The following is an 18,216-nucleotide window of genomic DNA, read 5'->3' as shown; positions in this document are numbered from 1 at the left end:
TAAAACAAATGGCCGGAATTATCGGCAACCATCTTATGAACAGATGCATTAGGAAAATTAAACCTCAATTACGTTCTGTAACAGGTAACAGATTCAATTTATACCTACTTCAGCAAAAGAGGGCTGTCAACCCAAAACAAGGCCGAGGTTGGCGATTCTGAATACAGGTATTTGATTTGCCATATTTGTGTTGTGTCCAAATAAAGAAAGTTGCTGGTACTTTGCAGTAAAGTTACAGAACCCAGTAAGAAGGCCCTAATCTTTGCGGAACATGTTTCTGAACTCATCATTGGATTTTGGCTTTTCATCATCCTGTTCCTCAGTTTTTGGTTTATTCCTACTATGACCAAGTGCAAGGATATTCCTGGGAGTTGCAAATGTGTTCTTACCCCTCAGCTGTACATTATCGCTTCCTCGGTTATAAGTAGACTGCTGTGCTTGACGTGCCATAGGTGCATTGGAGGCCTCGGCAGAATTATTAGACTCGGCTCCCCTGGCTGCACCAGTTATAGTGAAAGTATTCAGCATCAGATAAAAGATTTTTTATTTTTTTTTTTAATTCAGACAGAATTTCAAAGAACATATATGCCCAACACAAAATTAATTTAAAACAAACCCAATTTGGCATACCATGTTCCTTCTTCCCATGCTTTGGATCTGATCGTGCAATGCTCAGCTTCTTCCCAAGAAGCATCTGCTTATTTTTTGCAACAGCTGCAATGAGGTGGCCATCATCTGAGAAATCCACATATGCCAGTCCCTTCACAAGTTAAAAGGATGAGAAATAAAGTATAATAACGTCAACTACTTGATGTAAAAAAAAAGGTATAGTTACATGTAATTTTTACTTCTGATTTATGCACCATGTCCAATAAATTAACTCTTATACTGACAGAGAGGATCAGATTCATTTCATATACATGTATGATAACTCCAGGATTTACAGAGAAAAAATCTGGATGCTTTTCACAATGGTCTCAGTGACAGATAACTTTTACATTCAGATAATGATGATACATCATTGATTTTTTAAACAAGAAACTTCTAAACCTGCCACCAGGCATAAATTATACCAGCATTCCCCCTTATATATTGAGTTGCAACATTCAGATTAGATAAATAGCACAACTGTAGCACAAAAGACATAATTTGGTCTTCTTATTCTGGAGTCAAACTAGTTCCATCATCAATAAAAAAGAATGGAAACTTTCTTCACATACAGCACATAATTTTGTGCCAGTAGTATTTTATCTCAGTCTTACTTTCTGTACTGAGGAAATTATGACTCTAAAGTGTCCCAAATGCCCCTAAATCATCAAGGAGAGTTGCCAGAATTTCCAGCAACATGGCTTCAACTTCAAGATCTATCTTTTATGCCTCTAAACCATTAACATAGTCAAGCTTCAACCTATGTACGAGTACTAAAATCCCTCCTTGAACCAAACTAACGTCTGGACATTAGCCAATCCTAAAATACCACTTGCAATATCAGACAGATTGCTAAACTAAAAAGGTTTGCACACAATATAAACAAACACCAGTAAACCGAGAGAGAGAGAGGGAGAGACCCTTGACTTTCCAGTGAACTTGTCATGTAGTATTCTTATAGCAACCACTCCCCCGACATCACTGAAGAATTGACGCAAATGTTCATCATTTGCCTGCAAAACACGAACAGCTTCTAAGATCATGCCTGTGCATAAAAGAAGAGAATGAGAAGGTATTTAGGGGTTGCGTACTTGCCTTAAAGTTAATATTTGAAACAAAAACAGTACACTGGTCGGCATATACTTTTCTTTTCTCTGGAACACGCTCTTTGATCTGTTGTTCATTTTCTCTATCTGGTTGGTCACCCGTGGCCTTGGTCTTTTCCACTTTAGTTTGTTCAACTGAGTTCATCACCTCAGAATCCTTCCCATGTGCTTGCTTAGGCTTTTGAGCTGCATCTTTTTGCCTCTTTGCTGGATGTTGTTCATTAGGTATGTCAGAAACTTGCTTTCTCTTGTCACGAGCATTCTTCTTCAAAGGATTCTCTTCTGTCAATTTGGATTCTTGTTGTGACTTAAATAATTCTAGCTCTTCCAGACGAGGAGTGACCTAAAAAAGAAGCAGAAGTCAACAATCGACCTTCAATCTGTTGGAGTGATGAGCACTTTTTTTTTGCAGGCTATAGAATGAATACACAAGCTGATACAACAAGGTTTCATAAGACAGAAATTTGTGCAGATGCCACAGTATTATCAACTTCAACATATAGATTGACAAAAGAAAAATGACTTAGCTGAGATGATCAAGGCAACGCATACCTATACTTAAAGTCTTAAACTGAGCAAATTAGGATAACTTTTAACACTTAAAACTGGCTCCCCCGGGTCTATATAAGATATTGTAGAACTAGTACTAGTACATTTGGTTTCCAGATTTTAAAAAGATGAGTACTTTGATATTCATTAGTGATAAAGCTTCATTACCGTACCTAAACTGACAACATTATGCCAACCTTATAAGCTGGTGGCTCTCGTATTACAGTTTTCTTTCGACAAACTTTCTGACTTTATGTTATTGTAAACTGCAATGTACCTAGAAATAAAGGCCAATACCTTCACATTCACATATTCTAAATGATTTCATATTCAATTCTATCATTTTCATATGACGAGTAATTTATTATTTGTTAGGTGAATCTTCATTCACATTACCTAAGCTGAGAACATTAGACAAATCTTATGAAGCACAATTCTCAGCATGGTGACAAACTTTTTATTTTGACTGTTAATTTTTCTGTAACCCAGAAATGAAGGAACATGGAGTAGAAAAGTAGAAACTACCTTCACATTCACATATTCTAATGATTTCACATTTCATACAAAATTCAATTGGTAAGTGCAAAAGAGAGGAAATGTACCTTCTGTACTGCATGGTCAAAATCATCCAACGAACCAAACTCCCTCTCAAAACGTAACCACGAGTGGCAGATGTCCTGAATTATTCTGTATTTTAGGAAAGGAAGGCACCATCTAATCCCCCAATGTATTATGTAGTGTACAAGTGAATAAACTACTATTAATAAGCAACAAACCAAATTTTTGCAAGAAACTACAAGTACTCAATATGGGTCAGTATGAACACAGAATGAAAACAGCTAATATCAAATTTCAAGACACGAGGCCTTTTAGGAAAAAAGGCAAGTTTCCCACAGTGATATGGTTTATAATTTGTTGAAAAGAAAGCTAGATAATACGCCAAATTACTGAAGAAAGCTTTTACTTCAAATAATTTTTACAACTAAGTTTTTAACTTTTTAATTCCTAAAAGTAACTTTCAACTTTGTCAATTAATTGTTGGTGTTTTATCCTTTTTCAGAAACATACTGATCACATCAAAATTCACCTGGGTTTTAAAACCCCAAGAGGCTTCTGATAATTTATATAGCACATTGTGGCTAGGAATGAAGGGAGAATGTTGACAATTTGATAAACAATAGGCTGAAGAAATCTGTAACCAAATACTCATCTATAGAAATGTTCTCTTGGTCACCTAGTGACCAAGAAATACATGGTCACACACCATTGTATTTGATATCAAGTGTGGATTAAATGGATGTGCTTAATATCAACTCCAAGGGTGGGTGACCATGAATCCTTGGTCACCAGGTGACCAAGGGAACAGGACTACTCATTTTATCTAATCTCGCTGCCTGCTATGACAAACAAGATATTATACTTGATTCTTCTGTGCTCAATATTTGAACGGGAATATGGAATAGGACAGAGTGTATCACACAGATCAGAACCCAAAAACTAGGCAAAACACAAACTACTGAATGAATAAACAAAGTCGTGCAAAATTTGAGGGAGAAACAGCCCAGGAATGGGAGAGAGGCCAAGTGGTTAAAAACAAGTTTCATTCAAGAATATAGACGAGGAAAGTAGATCTTACCTCTGAACCAGTTCCGAGAAATCTTTTACTGTAACATCTCCTATATAGGGCCCGAGCTTCATTAACATGACCCAATTCAGTTTCCATTGTTATATAACCTTGCCAGGCTTCCAGCATTGAACCACTAACAGAACATAAAAAAATAAGCATTATACAAATGAAAACTGAAATAACAATAAGCATACCAATATAACAACCCAAATTCACAAATTCCAGAAATGACCATACCAGAGCTTAAGTAAAGTCTCCCAGACTCCACGAGCTGCCAGTTGGTCCTTGTGCAAGTTTAGCTCTAAACGGGCCCAATAAGCATGCAAACGTAGCAAGCCATCCGTATTCTTCAGGTATGCTGACAAGTAATCTGATGCATTCTGAAGGTATAAATTGTCAGAAATTTCATGTGTACGAACAATACATTATTTCTCTTAAATGGACAACACATTTTTATGAGATAAATGGACAATGCATTCTTTCCACGAAATGGAAAAAGCCTGCAAAACCTTGGCAGAATCCTAACAGCACGGGTTATTTTCCCTGGACACAACCAATGTGATTGCTAACCCTTGAATGTACAGAGAAAACAGGCTTGCCATTTTCTTTTTCTTATGAGAAACATACCGATCATTTTAGTAGGACTTCAATTGATCCAAACATGGCTATGCATGTATTTGTACAACTATATAGCACCTAACATTTTCTTTTCAATTTTTGAATATGCAAACAACGACGTACACCTGTAATCCCACCCTGACCAAACCTCACTTAATTCAGAAGACCAAGAGACATATACTGTCTAATTGCAATTTAGTAATTGTGGTAAGTTTAACTCCCAACTAGTTTTCCTTATAACTTCACCCCAAATGACTTACGTTTTTATATAAGTGAAAGATAATAACAAACCTGAAAGGTTTCCCTGATTAATGAATACTTCAAGCCATGTTCTCCTTCAATGGCGCACGAGATTCTTCTTCTTAAGCTATCTACGCGTGTGAGGTACAAATCTAGGTACTAAAGAAAAGTAGTTCAATGAACAAAGATATTCAAAAAACAGTGTCACATATTTAGATGCAAAGACAGAGACAAATTGATTATAAGAATAAATGTACCTCATCAAGGGCTAAAGTGCATAGCAGAGACTTCTCAAATACCTGAGAATGAGCAACAATTTAGAAGGTGAACTACACATTTTTCAAGAAATTATAAAGGAATTGGGCCACTATATAATTCCCAACACAATTTCTATTGGTTCTTTTTACATTTATTCACTTTGGTTTGGTTAAGGCATCCACTGGAGTCGTATTGAAAATTGAGTCTTCATTGGAGAATATTCTGGCTGAAACTAGAGAGAGACTAAGTCTAGTGACAAGCAAAGCCCAATGGTAAGTTACCTATTTGCTCTACAGTTTGATGCACTAGTTCCTTAACACTTCAAACGTGTCAAGAGTAGAATTTTTGGCTTTTCTTTAAAATCAAAGCCCAATAGTGTCATTCATTCCTCACTGTAAACCAAAACCCTCGCCCTCCTTTTTCTTACAAGAACGTACACATATATCATATTAAGGGAAATTTTGAACAGAAAAGGCAATTACATAAAAGCAACATCAGGAATACCAAATTAAAACTTTATGAACAATACCAAAAACAAACATTGCCAAGATTCATATTTTCTCATTGAAATAGTACTTCCTAGAATCTCAGAAGAAGGGGGAAAATGGATAGTAGAAAACACCATGAAGCCCAAATGAACGGAGAAAATTTACTTACGACAGAATTGATTCAGGACACAGGTTCACATATTTAGAATTAACGGTCCAGTAAGTAAACCAACTAATATAAAACAAGCACGTTGGCATACTCCAAGTAACTCTTCAATACTAGTTCTTTCTTTCTCTTACAACATATTCTTTAAAACTACTAAATATGTGAAGCGTGTCTTGAAGAGAAAATCGAAGCCTTGCATGTGAAAGATGCATTTCTCTCTGATGCAGTTTAATAACCAAGTCAAAAGCAAGTATTCCAAAAAGAAATTAATCAAACAAATTAGCAGGAGAGGTCAATACCAAAAGCTCCTACCAAACAAAATTGAAATTTAAAACATACAGAGGCAATCTCTTTCTCAGAAGCATGACCACGCTCCAAGGAAAGCATATATCGGACCCAAAGCTCTCCAACACAGGGGCAATTCATTACAGCCCTGGAATAAACGTTGGTTATGACATTGCCAACCTGAAAAGGTTAACAAATAATTACTTACACAACACAGGGTTGCAATTAGAACAGAAAATACGTAATAAGAGATAAAAAGGGATAAAAACCTTCAATGTTTTGTCCAAATAGTGAGTATAATCAAGCCAGAGATAACTGGATATAGGAAAGTCAGTAATAGCACGTTCATACAACATCTGAACCCGGGCTGGGTCTCCAGAAGACTGTTCAAATTTCAAGTAGTTCTGCAGAATAGAATAAATTATTCTTTCCAGAAACTGAAGATTTACACATTAAGTAAATAAACTAACAGGAGGATCGTAATGACAAACAATACGAATGAAAGTAGAAAGGAGGTAGAAAAGACAAACCGTAAGTTCAAACAAGACAATGGTGCGAGGATATGTAAAGGCAAACCAGTGAATAAAAAGGAAAATAAAACTGTCATTTCAAACATAATTTGTTCTACTGTTCTACTAAGTACTAGTTCCAAATTATACATACCATGAAATTTTGAAGTCTTTCCGAGTCCAACATATCCTGCCGACAAATCTGTTCTTCAAGATGAATGCGAGCATCATACATTTCCAATGCCTTTTTATATGCTGAGGCAACCTGGAATGAAATTCCATCCAGGTCACTGGAGCCAGCATCAAGAATGTTTTCTCGTTCCACCTCCCATGCCTTGTAATCCAAAAGTGTTGACCTCATATTAACATGGGGGACCGACAACTGACGGTGGAATAAAGAGCGGATACGCTGAATTTGCTTTTCTCTTGCCTGCAGTGTAAGAAGAATTTCTTGAATGTAGATCTCAAAAATAATTTAAATATCTAAAAGCAGCATATAATTATGGGAACTTTAACGAAAAGCTCCCGGTACTGTTCACTTTAACGAAAAACCATATTTTTACACTAAAAAGTCAATCATGGTACTATTCACTTTACCCTTTATTTTGTCCTTACCGTTAAAACTCAAAGTTTTCAAGCCCTTTTCATTAGTTTTCCTTATAATTATCCCAAAAACAATAATTCAAATATCATATGAATACCTAACGTAAACTGTTGGGCATTCAGATCAACATATAATTTAAAACTCTTACAGGCTTTTAGTTATTCTCTTACAGGTTTTTACAGAAGAGATGGCTTAACTCATAACCAAAATTAGATACTGATCTGCATATTTACAGTTGTATGGCTTGCCTTGTAATAACCATTAGTTTATTCATAGTATTACTATTTACAAGTAAATTTGAAATGAGCTATAAGAATTGGCATAATAAAAGAAAAAAGTTAGACCGAAATGTTGACCAATGAGAAGAGAAAAGTCAAAGATGGAGTTCAACATTTGATTGTCAGTCTCATTCTCTTTTATTCTTATAACAGGAAACATAAACTTGTATAGAAAATCAAAGATGTACTACAAGAAAAGACGGCCAGGAGGTCCATCAATATACCACTACAAACCTGATTATCTTTCTCATCCATAGCATGAAATATAGCAAGCTCAAATGACCGGTAGGCTTCCCATAGTTTATTGCCTTCAGAAACATGCAAACCAGCTGCAGTAAGAGCACATTCAAATAGATCTCTTGCCTTCGAAATACCAGCAGGTGAACATTCTCTTATTGAGGGATCATTTTCTTTAACAAAATCTAAGTAGTCGCGCCAAAGAGAGATGGACTGCAATTTAAGGTTACAAAGTTAAAAGTCAATATTCCCGCAATTCTTTGATCATTAACAACAGAAAAACATGTATAGCGATCAAGAATCTATATGTTCGGTAAAGTCACAAAGTCTTCATTATACATTCTATTATGACTAGGTATACAAAAGAAAAACTCTAAAGAAAGCTTTAACTTTACTCAAATCTTAACGGGAATAGATATTGCACTAGCTCACTCAATGAACAACCTCTATACTAAAGTAACCCAATGAACAATTTCTAGAACTAGAATGGTGATGTTTCAATACAAGTTTTGAGGTAGCTATGTTCTCACACAACCAGAACATAAACAGCCTAAGTTCATCCAACTATAGAGAAGGGGTATAAAACCTAGATCACTTGGAACTGAACACATCCATTTAGAGAATGAAAACCCTCTTGCACAAAAGTTAGAACAAGTTATATGCATATGAAACAGCAAAATTGCTGATAAGGCATTACGATGTTATAACTGAAAGTTTGGATGCCATTCAACTCAAAATCATAGTTAAGTTTGTTTATTTTGCTTCTCATTTTCACTTTTTGCCATAAGCTGTCCATAAGTATAACATAAATATGGCATGGCATATAAAAAAAATAACAATTTTTAAATTGCACGTTTTCTGGAACAAAGAAGCATAACCAACCAGATATTCAAAGACTCCTCGCTCGTAAAGCTTTTCAATAGCCAAAAAAGTATCAGACCTGCAAATTGGATAAAATTGATTGTTCTTAAATAATATACGATTAAATAAGCCACCGAAAAAGGGACTACTTTTCCTTTTACGTGTTCATTGTGTCTGTGTTGAGTATAAATATGAAAAGCATTTTTAGGCTAAAAGAAGAGCGTTGGTAACGAAAAGACAGTACCCAGTGGAAAGAGAAGCTTCGTCCTTAGCCCAATCCTGCCACATAGAAGGGGTTAACGGAAACAGTTGGTTCATAGCTTCCCTCGCTTGCCTCAGCTTTTCAATGTCAGCCATTTGCCTCAGAATCTTTATGTACTAAAGTCACAAAAAGAATTCAAATTTAGGTTTTTCTCGGCAACCACACAGACGGTATTCGAACAACAATGCATAACCGACTAAAAAAATTAAAAAAGGAGAGAGGATATTGGCAAAGGTGAATACTTACTTGGACATGAGTATCGTAGTTGGCAGGATTGGTGGAGAGCTCGGCTTCTAGGGTTTGGAGTTGGAGGTTTTGGTGGGCTTGGTCGTCGCCATCCTCAGAGCCAGAGTCGGAGTCGGAATCGGAATCGGAGGAGCTAAGGTCTTGGTCAGAGAGGTCCGGCATGGATTGGTCGTCATTGTTGCCTTGTTCAGAAGTAAGGGGGTTTAGGGTTTCTTCTTCCATCTGTGATCTCTATTTGAACTGGAATTGGAATAGGAATTCCTTCTCTCTTGCACTGAGACAAAAACCCAAAATGGAGGCCTTTACTTTTGCGAGCGGGGATGGAAGTTCACCTTTTTATTGTCCGGTACGAGGAATGGAATTTTACAAATAATATTACATTTATCATTCATTTGTACCACTTTTTAATTAAAAATGATCCTCAATGCATGTGGTCTCATCTTTTATTAGATAAATTGTAAAAATGATAGTAGTACAGAATCCAACCATTTTACCACCAATCGTGTTTTTGAAGATCTCACTTTTTGTATTGAAAATTAGGAATTTTAATGAAAACATTCATATTCATTTTAATAGAAAACTACATTTTTACACTAAAAAGTTAATTTTATTACTATTCATTTTATACTTTATTTTATCTTTCTTAAAACTTAAAGTCTTCGAGTCATTTTAATTAGTTTCCTTTTAAAAATTTCCTCTAAGGGCAGCTCACACTATTGTTCTTAAAATTGGGGATGCAATTGCTGCAAAAAAGACATCTCCCATGGTATTCATCTTGTGCCCGAGGATTAAAATCAAGATGAACATGTGCATTCCAATGTTTTTGTGTTGTTGACTGTGAAGGTTCATAGGATGTGTCATGCCCTATGATGTACTGAAATATGGCATTGTTATAAATAGATAAAAGTTAGATAGACAACCTTTGTTAATGACAGGAACAAAGCAGGTGTAAAATATCACATTGTAACTATAACACAAGATGATGATAGATAAAAGAGGGAGGGATAGATACTGATATTATTGATCTTTTTTTTTCACAGTATATTTTGATAGCACAAGAAGCACTCTATTTATAGAGCAACCCCAAACGAACATAATAATTACATCTTGAAAAGCACAGCACACACTTTTTGAAAGTATCATACAAATACAATCATCATTCTTTTCCCAAGTCCACGTTACTATGTGGGCATTCATTAATCCGCCAATGTTTACAATACTTCCCTTTGGATGCCCACATATCAATATCAGTCGCCTCGTTAAAATCTTACTCGAAAAAAACCATAGCGAAGGAAAAAGAGTACAATTTTACCTGGATTGTTGATATAGTGCTATGTATGCTTATGTTGCCTCGTTAAAACCTTGATAGGAACAACCCAGTGGGAAAAAGCCTAACTGAAGGAAAAAGAGTACAACATGCATGTATCATGAATGCTCCCCTTGATTCCGCATTCTTCAAATTTAGCTGATTGGTAAGTCGACGTAATCCGATACTCTGCATTAACTTCTGAAATGTGCACTTTGGCAGAGATTTGGTGAATAGGTCTGCCAGATTTTCATTGGAACATATTTGTCTAACTTCAACAACTTTAGCCTTCTGAAACTCATGTGCATTGAAAAACTTTGGAGATATGTGTTTAGTCTTATCTCTCTTGATGAATCCTTCCTTCATTTGGGCAACACATGCTACATTATCTTCATGAATGACAATTGGAGTGTCTGTCTTTGAAGGTAGACCATATGAATTCTGAATATAATGGATCATTGATCTGAACCAAGAACATTCACAACTTGCTTCATGTAAAACAAATATTTCTGAGTGATTTAAAGATGTAACAACTAATGTTTACTTTGTTGAGCGCCATGAGATTGTTGTATCTCCATTAAGTAACACATATCCAATTTGTGACGCGGATTAGAGAGAAAACCAACATCTGCATATCCAGTAAGGATCTGGTCATTTGTGGATTTCTCTAAGTAGAAAAGACCCATGTCTGTTGTCCCACGAAGGTATCGTAATACATCTTTGACTCCCTTGCAATAACGAATTGTTGGAGCATAGTTATACCTTGCTAACAAGTTGACTGAAAATGCTATATCTAGTCGAGTACACTGTGCTAAATACAATAAAGCACATATAGCACTCATATATAGTACTTCTGGACCAATGACCATTTCATCATTCCACTAGCACAATGCTCAATTTGCAGGGCACGATAATATTTTGTTTTTCCAAGGTCTTTCATTTCAAATTCGCTTTTCAGATATTCAGCAGTTTTATTGAGCTCTTCAGGGGTTCCAACTGGGTTCATGTCATCGACATATACTGCCACTACAACAAATCCAGAATTGGATTTCTTAATGAACACACAAGGGCAAATGACATTGTTGGTATATGCTTCTTTGACCAAATACTTACTAGGACGATTATACCACATTTATCTAGATTGTTTCAACCCATATAATGATCGTCTTAATTTGATTGAGAGCATACCTCGTGATTTGTTAGTTGTTTTAGGCAACTTAAGTCCTTCTAGGACCTTCATGTATATGTCAGTATCTAATTCTCCATATAGATACACAATGATGACATCTATAAGTCACATGTCAAGTTTTTCTAAAACCACTAAACTTATTAAGTAACAAAACGTAATTGTGTCCATTACAGGAGAGTATGTCTCCTCATAATCAATTCCAGGTCTTTATGAAAAGCCTTGTGCAACGAGTCGTGCTTTATATTTCGCAATCTCGTTTTTCTCATTGCGCTTTCTTGTGAATACCCATTTGTAACTCACCGGGTTTACACCAAGCAAGGTTTGGACTACTAGTCCAAAAACATTTCGTCTTTCCAATGAATTTAAATCTGCCTGGATTGCATCTTTCCACTTAGGCCAATCATGTCTCTGTTTACATTCATCAACAGAGTGGGGCTCAATGTCGTCACTTAATATGATTTCAGTGGCTACGGTGAATGCGAACATGTCGTCGATAATTATTTCATTCCAATCCCATAATTCATTAGTACATGCATAATTTATGGAGATTGCCTTGCTTTCATATACCTCTGTCTCTTCAGGGACATGTGGATTTGTCATGAATTGTGGATTTATCATTCATTTTTTCTTTCTGAATGATTTTATTCGGATTAAGTTGTGCCCTCGTCTTTCTCTTTCGAGGGGCTGAATCTTTTGAACCTGGAGGTCTACCACGCTTCAGGCATGCACCAGATAAATCATTCACTGCCACTTTATTTTGTCCAATAGGGACATCAATTCTTGCAGGTGCATTTGCAGCTGGTATATGTGATTTTGTCACTTTCATAGCATTATTAAATGCATCTGACATTTGATTAGCAATACTTTGAAGATGAACGATCATTTTCACTTCATTTTCACATTGAGTGCTACATGTATCAAAATGAGACAATGTGGGTACTGTAATACCCTCGAAATTTTTTAAATATATGATTATTTTGAATTTTTTTTTATCGAAAAGTGGAATGACAAAAATGTCCCTCGTTGACTTAACGTAATTATACGAGGACGTATTTTATCCTCATATATTTTATCGTATTTCTTGGCATATTTGAGTAGAGGACAACCCTACGAACGTGTACGAAAACCATTCTTAATTCCGAGTTAAAACGGAGAAGTTACGAGCCTCGAAAGTAGCGAGACCTTTTAGACATGTGGACTTACTATTAGTTGTAAGTTTCAAAGTCTATTTACCTAAAATTAGCAGGTTCCCCATATATAGAAATTGGGTTTAGAGGCCCAGGGAATCCCCCCATTTGACTTCCTGTGACCTCCCATTTTCTGAGGTCGATTCCAGTCAACTCCGGTGGAGTTTTTCGACGCCACCACCACCATCTTGAAGCTCTCACTCCCCTTTACAAAATACAACCAAGAACCACTCTGGTTAACCACTGTATGTGGCGGTGTGAGGCCATAAAAACTGATAAAAACCAATGGTGCTCCGGCCACCCTTTTATTTTTCCTGTGAATCGGCAAAGCGATGGCTAATGCCACCACTTGAGTCTTGTAGCCCATCATCCCAGGAGTAAATCCCAACCAGCTTTGATCCCGTTGGACCACCGTGGGCGACGAATCAACACCGGAAAACTTTAGGCACCCACCAGCTTTATCAGCGGAATTGACCCTTTTCCATCCACTTTCGAACTTTGTGGTAGGTATAAAACTTGTTTATCTTGTTGAGCTCTATCTTCCTGTAAATTTTGGTAGAATTTGGAGTTAGACGAAAAAGTGGGTTTCCTGTCGCCGGAAACCACCATGCACGACGGTGCGTGGGGGAGAATCTGTTTTCATGGATTTTGGACAGGGGGACATCCTTGATATCCTAAGCCCATATCCAAGGTCCGTTCGTTGAAATTTTATACAATGATTCGAATATTCAAATTTTTCGGATAATTGTACCGTCGTACGATTTTTCGTAATTGACAACCATTCAAACGTTGGATTGTCACCAAACTTTGAGACATTATAGTACATAATATTTGAGGACTTTAGGAACTTACGGATTGACAATCTGACTTATGGATCTTCCCGAATGGGATTTGCAAGTTAGTAAATTAAAACGTCGACCACCACTCGAATATTGTGATTAGCGGAGATCCGACTATTAGATCTTAATGAAATTTTAGTATGTTGTTCTAGAAGCATAATTTTAACTATGAATGACTTGATTCCTTCATTTAGGGTACGTAAGCAATCTAATCAGGATGTTAGATGCAGCCATAATATGATTGAATTGAATTTTGGTGGTTAATAGTACATTGATTAACCATGATAAATTTCAGACCTACCTTAGTAATTAGCTTCCGAAATAGAAATTTCGGGGTGTTACAGGTACAACCCATGTTAGCTCCTGTCGTTCTTCTGGAACGATCTTTTTTCCCCTAACGACGGGAATACTGTCTCATCAAAGTGACAATTAGCAAAACAAGCTATAAACATATCACCTGTCAAGAGTTCCAAATATCTAATGATAGATGGTTAAACAAAACCCACATAAATTCCCAGCCTGCGCTGAGGTCCCACTTTAGTGAGTTGTGTCGGTGTAATAGGCATATAAACAACACAACCAAAACTCGTAAATGTGAAATGCTTGGCTGATGCCCAAACATGAGTTATGTTGATGAGTATTGATTGTTGGTTATAGGTCTCAATCGAACCAATGATGCAGCATGTAAGATGGTATGTCCCCATGCAGAAAGTGGCAATTTTGTTTTCATGAGCAGAGTACAAGCTATTAATTGAAGCCACTTGATAAATGTCTTTGCTAGACCATTTTGAGTATGAATAGGGTGTTCAACATCAATGCCCAATGTCATGCAGTAATCATCGAAGGTTTGAAACGTAAATTCACCAGCGTTATTAAGTCGAATTGACTTAATGGGGTAATCTAGGAAATGTGCTTGCAACTTAATTATCTGAGCAGAAGTCTCGTAAAAGCTACACTTCGAGTAGACAAAAGATAAACATGTGACCATCGAGTAGATGCCTCAACCAAAACCATTAAATATCGAAATGGTCCACAAATATCCCCTTGAATTCTTTGCAGAAATGACGGGGACTCAGTATCAACCTTTAGTTGTGATGGTCTAATCACTAACTTCCCTTATGAACAAGCCTTACAAGGGTTATCATTTGATATAGCAATGTGTCTGCTCAATAATGAATGTCTATTAGAGCTGGTAATGATCCTACGTATCATGATGGATCCTGGATGACCCAAACGGTTATGCCAAAACATGTAAATTTTTTAATCAATGAACTTCTAGTTCATGACAGTATGTGATTAAATTGTCTTTATGTATGTATAATACAATCCACTAGACATACCACACAACTTCTCCAATATACGTTTCTGGGTATCATTGGAGGTAATGCATAGATACTTCACATTTTCTACACTTTTCGTTTCAATGTGGTATCCATTTAAACATATGTCTTTAAAACACAACAAATTACCAGTAGATCGAGTAGCGTAAAGCGCATTCTGTATGGACAATATTGTTTCATTTGGTAACATGATCTGGGCTTTTCCTGAGCTTTCAATTACATCTGATTAGCCTGATATTATTGTTACCTTTACTTTTGTAAGCATCAAGCTTGAGAAATACTTTCGATCTCGAAGTATTGTATGCGTGGTTGCGCTATCTGCAAGACAAATATATTTGTCATTGCTCTTGTTTTGAGAATGACCATAGTTTTTATCCATACTCTTTGAGTAAGGAAATCACAGTTAAGTTATTTATAATAAAAGGAAATTGACATGCCACTTTTATTGATTTTGAAATGCAAGCATTTAGGCTACAAGTTCAGAATAATAAGAATACCTTAAACAGAAATGATTCAATCAGACTGTTACACTTCATTCCCTCTTTCCACAATGAAGTCTGAGACATCTAGGTGGGTTGTGTTCAACTATCTTGATAAGTTGCACATTGGATCAAGTATATTCGTTAGTCTAGCCTGATCGAGGAAATTGGTCTCGACACCCTTCTCTTTGAGGAAGGCTTGATACAAATCCACCAGATGTTTTGGAGTATGACAGGTACGCCCCCAGTGCCCATTGTCACCACACTTATGGCAAACTCCTTCAGGATTTCTAGGAGTGTTATTCATATGAGTTTTGCCTTTATGGCGATTTGCATTCTTGAAGCTCGGGCCTAAATTATGCCTTGGAATTTGGTTGTGAAACTGAACATCATGATTTTTGCCTTCCCCGTTTCACTGACCTCGCTTGTAGCCACGTTCTCGTTTGTAATTATTGCCACGAGAGGATGATGTTCATTTCAAGGGAAGCATCATTCACTTATGGGAATGATGCATATCCAGTAGGCCGGGATTGATGATTCTTCGTCAGAAACTCATTATTTTATTTAGCTACCAAGAGCACAGATATCAGCTAGTTGTATTTAGTAAAGCATCGCTTTCTATACTGCTGTTGCAGGAGTACGTTGAAGGCATGAAAGATGTTGAAAGTCTTTTCTAGCATATATTTCTCAATGATGTTTTCCCCACAGAGTTTCATCTAGGAGCTAATTCTGAACATTGCAGAATTGTACTCAGCCACCATCTTGAAATCCTGGATCCTCAGGTGAGTCCACTCATAACAAGCCATTGAAAGAATCATTGTTTTCTGGTAATTATATCTATTTCTCAGTGCCTTCGAGAGGGTTAATGGATCTTCAACCATCAGATATTCGATCTTTAGTCTTTTATCAAGGTGGCAACGGATAAAGATCATAGTCTTTGCCTGATCTTGAGAAAATACATTGTTGTCCTCCTTGATTGTTTCTCCAAGATTCCCTGCCTCCAGATGGATCTCGGCGTCCACTACCCTGGTAAGGTAGTTATTCCCAGTAATGTCCAGGGCAACAAAATCAAACTTTGCCAAGTTCGCCATTTTCTTTTTTTCTAAAAGAAAAATGAGATGTGTAAGAACTTACAATAATATGTATTCTGGAGGGATGCAGTGTTAGAACTTCTGATTTTTACAATTTTTTTTTCATTTTAATCTTCAGGCCAAAATGATGAGCACTCGAAACTTCATACTTGAGATTTACATGATTAATGAGGAGGGTGATTGTACCACACCATTCTCATTGAAAACAAAATATAGCATAGGATGGACGATTATTTCGCACCACTCAAGAAGCAGGAAAATTTAAATATGCAAAGCAGGGTGGGCGATTATACTGCACCACCTAAAATTGCAATAAAATTAAATCTGCAACTCAAAATAGACGATGATACCACATCATCTTGGATTGCAGTAAGATTAAATTTACAGTTCAAGATGGGTGATTGTATCGCACAATCTTTGACTACAGTAAAATAAACACTGGGTTAGTAATAAAGAACTACACCAAACAAGAAATCAAAGATATATGTAATCGTTATATTGAGAACTAGAAGCATGCATGATGCTAGCAGATCTTCACGAGGATATATGAGGAAGATGAGGTAAAGGAGGAAGAAGAATAGTAAAATCCTTGGATGAAGCATTTTTTAGTGAAGGGAGATGAGAATTGGTTAGAGAGTTGTGATGATAACGTGTTATAAATAAGCAAAGTTAGAGAGATAACCTTTGCTAATGACGAGAGTGAAGCATGTGTAAAATATCACATCGTAACTATAACACAAGAGGATGGCAGATAAAAGAGGGAGGAAGAGATACTGATGTTATTGATCTTTTCTTTTTCACAATGTATTTTGATAGCACACGAAACGCTCTATTTATAAAGCAACCCCAAACAAACATAATAATTATATCTTGAAAAGCATAGCACACACTTTTTGAAAGTATCGCACAAATACAATCATCACTCTTTTCCCAAGTCCACATTACAGTGTGAGCATTCATTAATCCATCCATGTTTACAACAAGCATGAGGATTTAAGGCGTGAGTCGAAAAAACACAACTCTCCCTTTAATTAGAAACATACGAGTGTATTAATATTTTCTTGTCGACATAATATGACATATACTTAATATAAAAACTCGATGCCTCGCTAATCATATAGCACAATATAAGTGTAGAGAACATTTTATATATATATATGCGCTTGTAGTGTCGCGAGAAAGATTGTTAGGCTGTGAGTAATCGTGGATGAATGGTGTTTCAGATTTTAAACGAATTACAAGAAGTGCATATATATATTGAAAATATACTTTTTTATAATTCTCGTAACATAGTACAGGTACATGTGTACTGAACATATATTTCTTGTAGATCCATTAAAACATAAAATTCATGCTCAACCATGATAAAAATAAAGCCACTAAGTTGTAACCCAATGCCAGTATCAAAGACAGACAGGATAGGATGGTGGGTAAGGATCTGCCGCTAGTAAAAGGTAAGTTGGGATAAACCAGGTTCAAGATTCTAAACCTTCCAATATAAGGAAGGTGTAACTGTTTGATCTCAAATGGAATAATTGATTCTTCATATATTATAGGTCACACTTTTTCTTTCACATGGTAGCGGAAGAACCAAAAGATAGAGAGTTTTTTTTTAATGTAACTTTTACGTGTCACACATGATGTACTATTCTTGTTCTAATCACAATAAAAAATTTATCTTAAAGATGACAATGCTATCATCACGCAAAAGGTAAGCTAGAACTCATTAACATTAATCCATATTATGCATAAACGTAAAGTATTAGCTACTAGATCATACATAATCCAGATCATGCATGCATA

General features: G+C 36.2%; 1 protein-coding gene across 2 annotated transcripts; it reads right to left on the bottom strand.

Annotated features, from left to right (window-relative positions):
* Positions 1-9,365, bottom strand: LOC137717969 (uncharacterized). 2 transcript variants are annotated; one of them, XM_068457491.2, is made up of 16 exons: positions 8,983-9,365; positions 8,719-8,852; positions 8,496-8,553; positions 7,611-7,826; positions 6,649-6,924; positions 6,255-6,389; positions 6,040-6,165; positions 5,046-5,087; positions 4,840-4,947; positions 4,168-4,310; positions 3,940-4,063; positions 2,906-2,980; positions 1,744-2,097; positions 1,569-1,661; positions 631-760; positions 1-497 (listed from the first exon to the last, which is right to left on the bottom strand). In XM_068457491.2, the coding sequence occupies exons 1-16, from the start codon at positions 9,202-9,204 to the stop codon at positions 256-258; spliced, it is 2,478 nt and encodes an 825-aa protein (XP_068313592.2). In that variant the 5' UTR covers positions 9,205-9,365; the 3' UTR covers positions 1-255. The 2 variants fall into 2 exon arrangements, with proteins under 2 accessions (XP_068313592.2, XP_068313593.2); XM_068457492.2 differs by having other exon boundaries at positions 631-735; positions 8,983-9,332.
* Positions 9,366-18,216: the final 8,851 nt, after the last annotated feature.

Source organism: Pyrus communis, chromosome 8 (assembly GCF_041283825.1).
Source record: "Pyrus communis isolate YQ-2024b chromosome 8, ASM4128382v1, whole genome shotgun sequence".
NCBI classification, from domain to species: domain Eukaryota; kingdom Viridiplantae; phylum Streptophyta; class Magnoliopsida; order Rosales; family Rosaceae; genus Pyrus; species Pyrus communis.
Note: the sequence above shows the minus strand (reverse complement) of the source record. Positions and strands in the feature narration are given on the sequence as shown.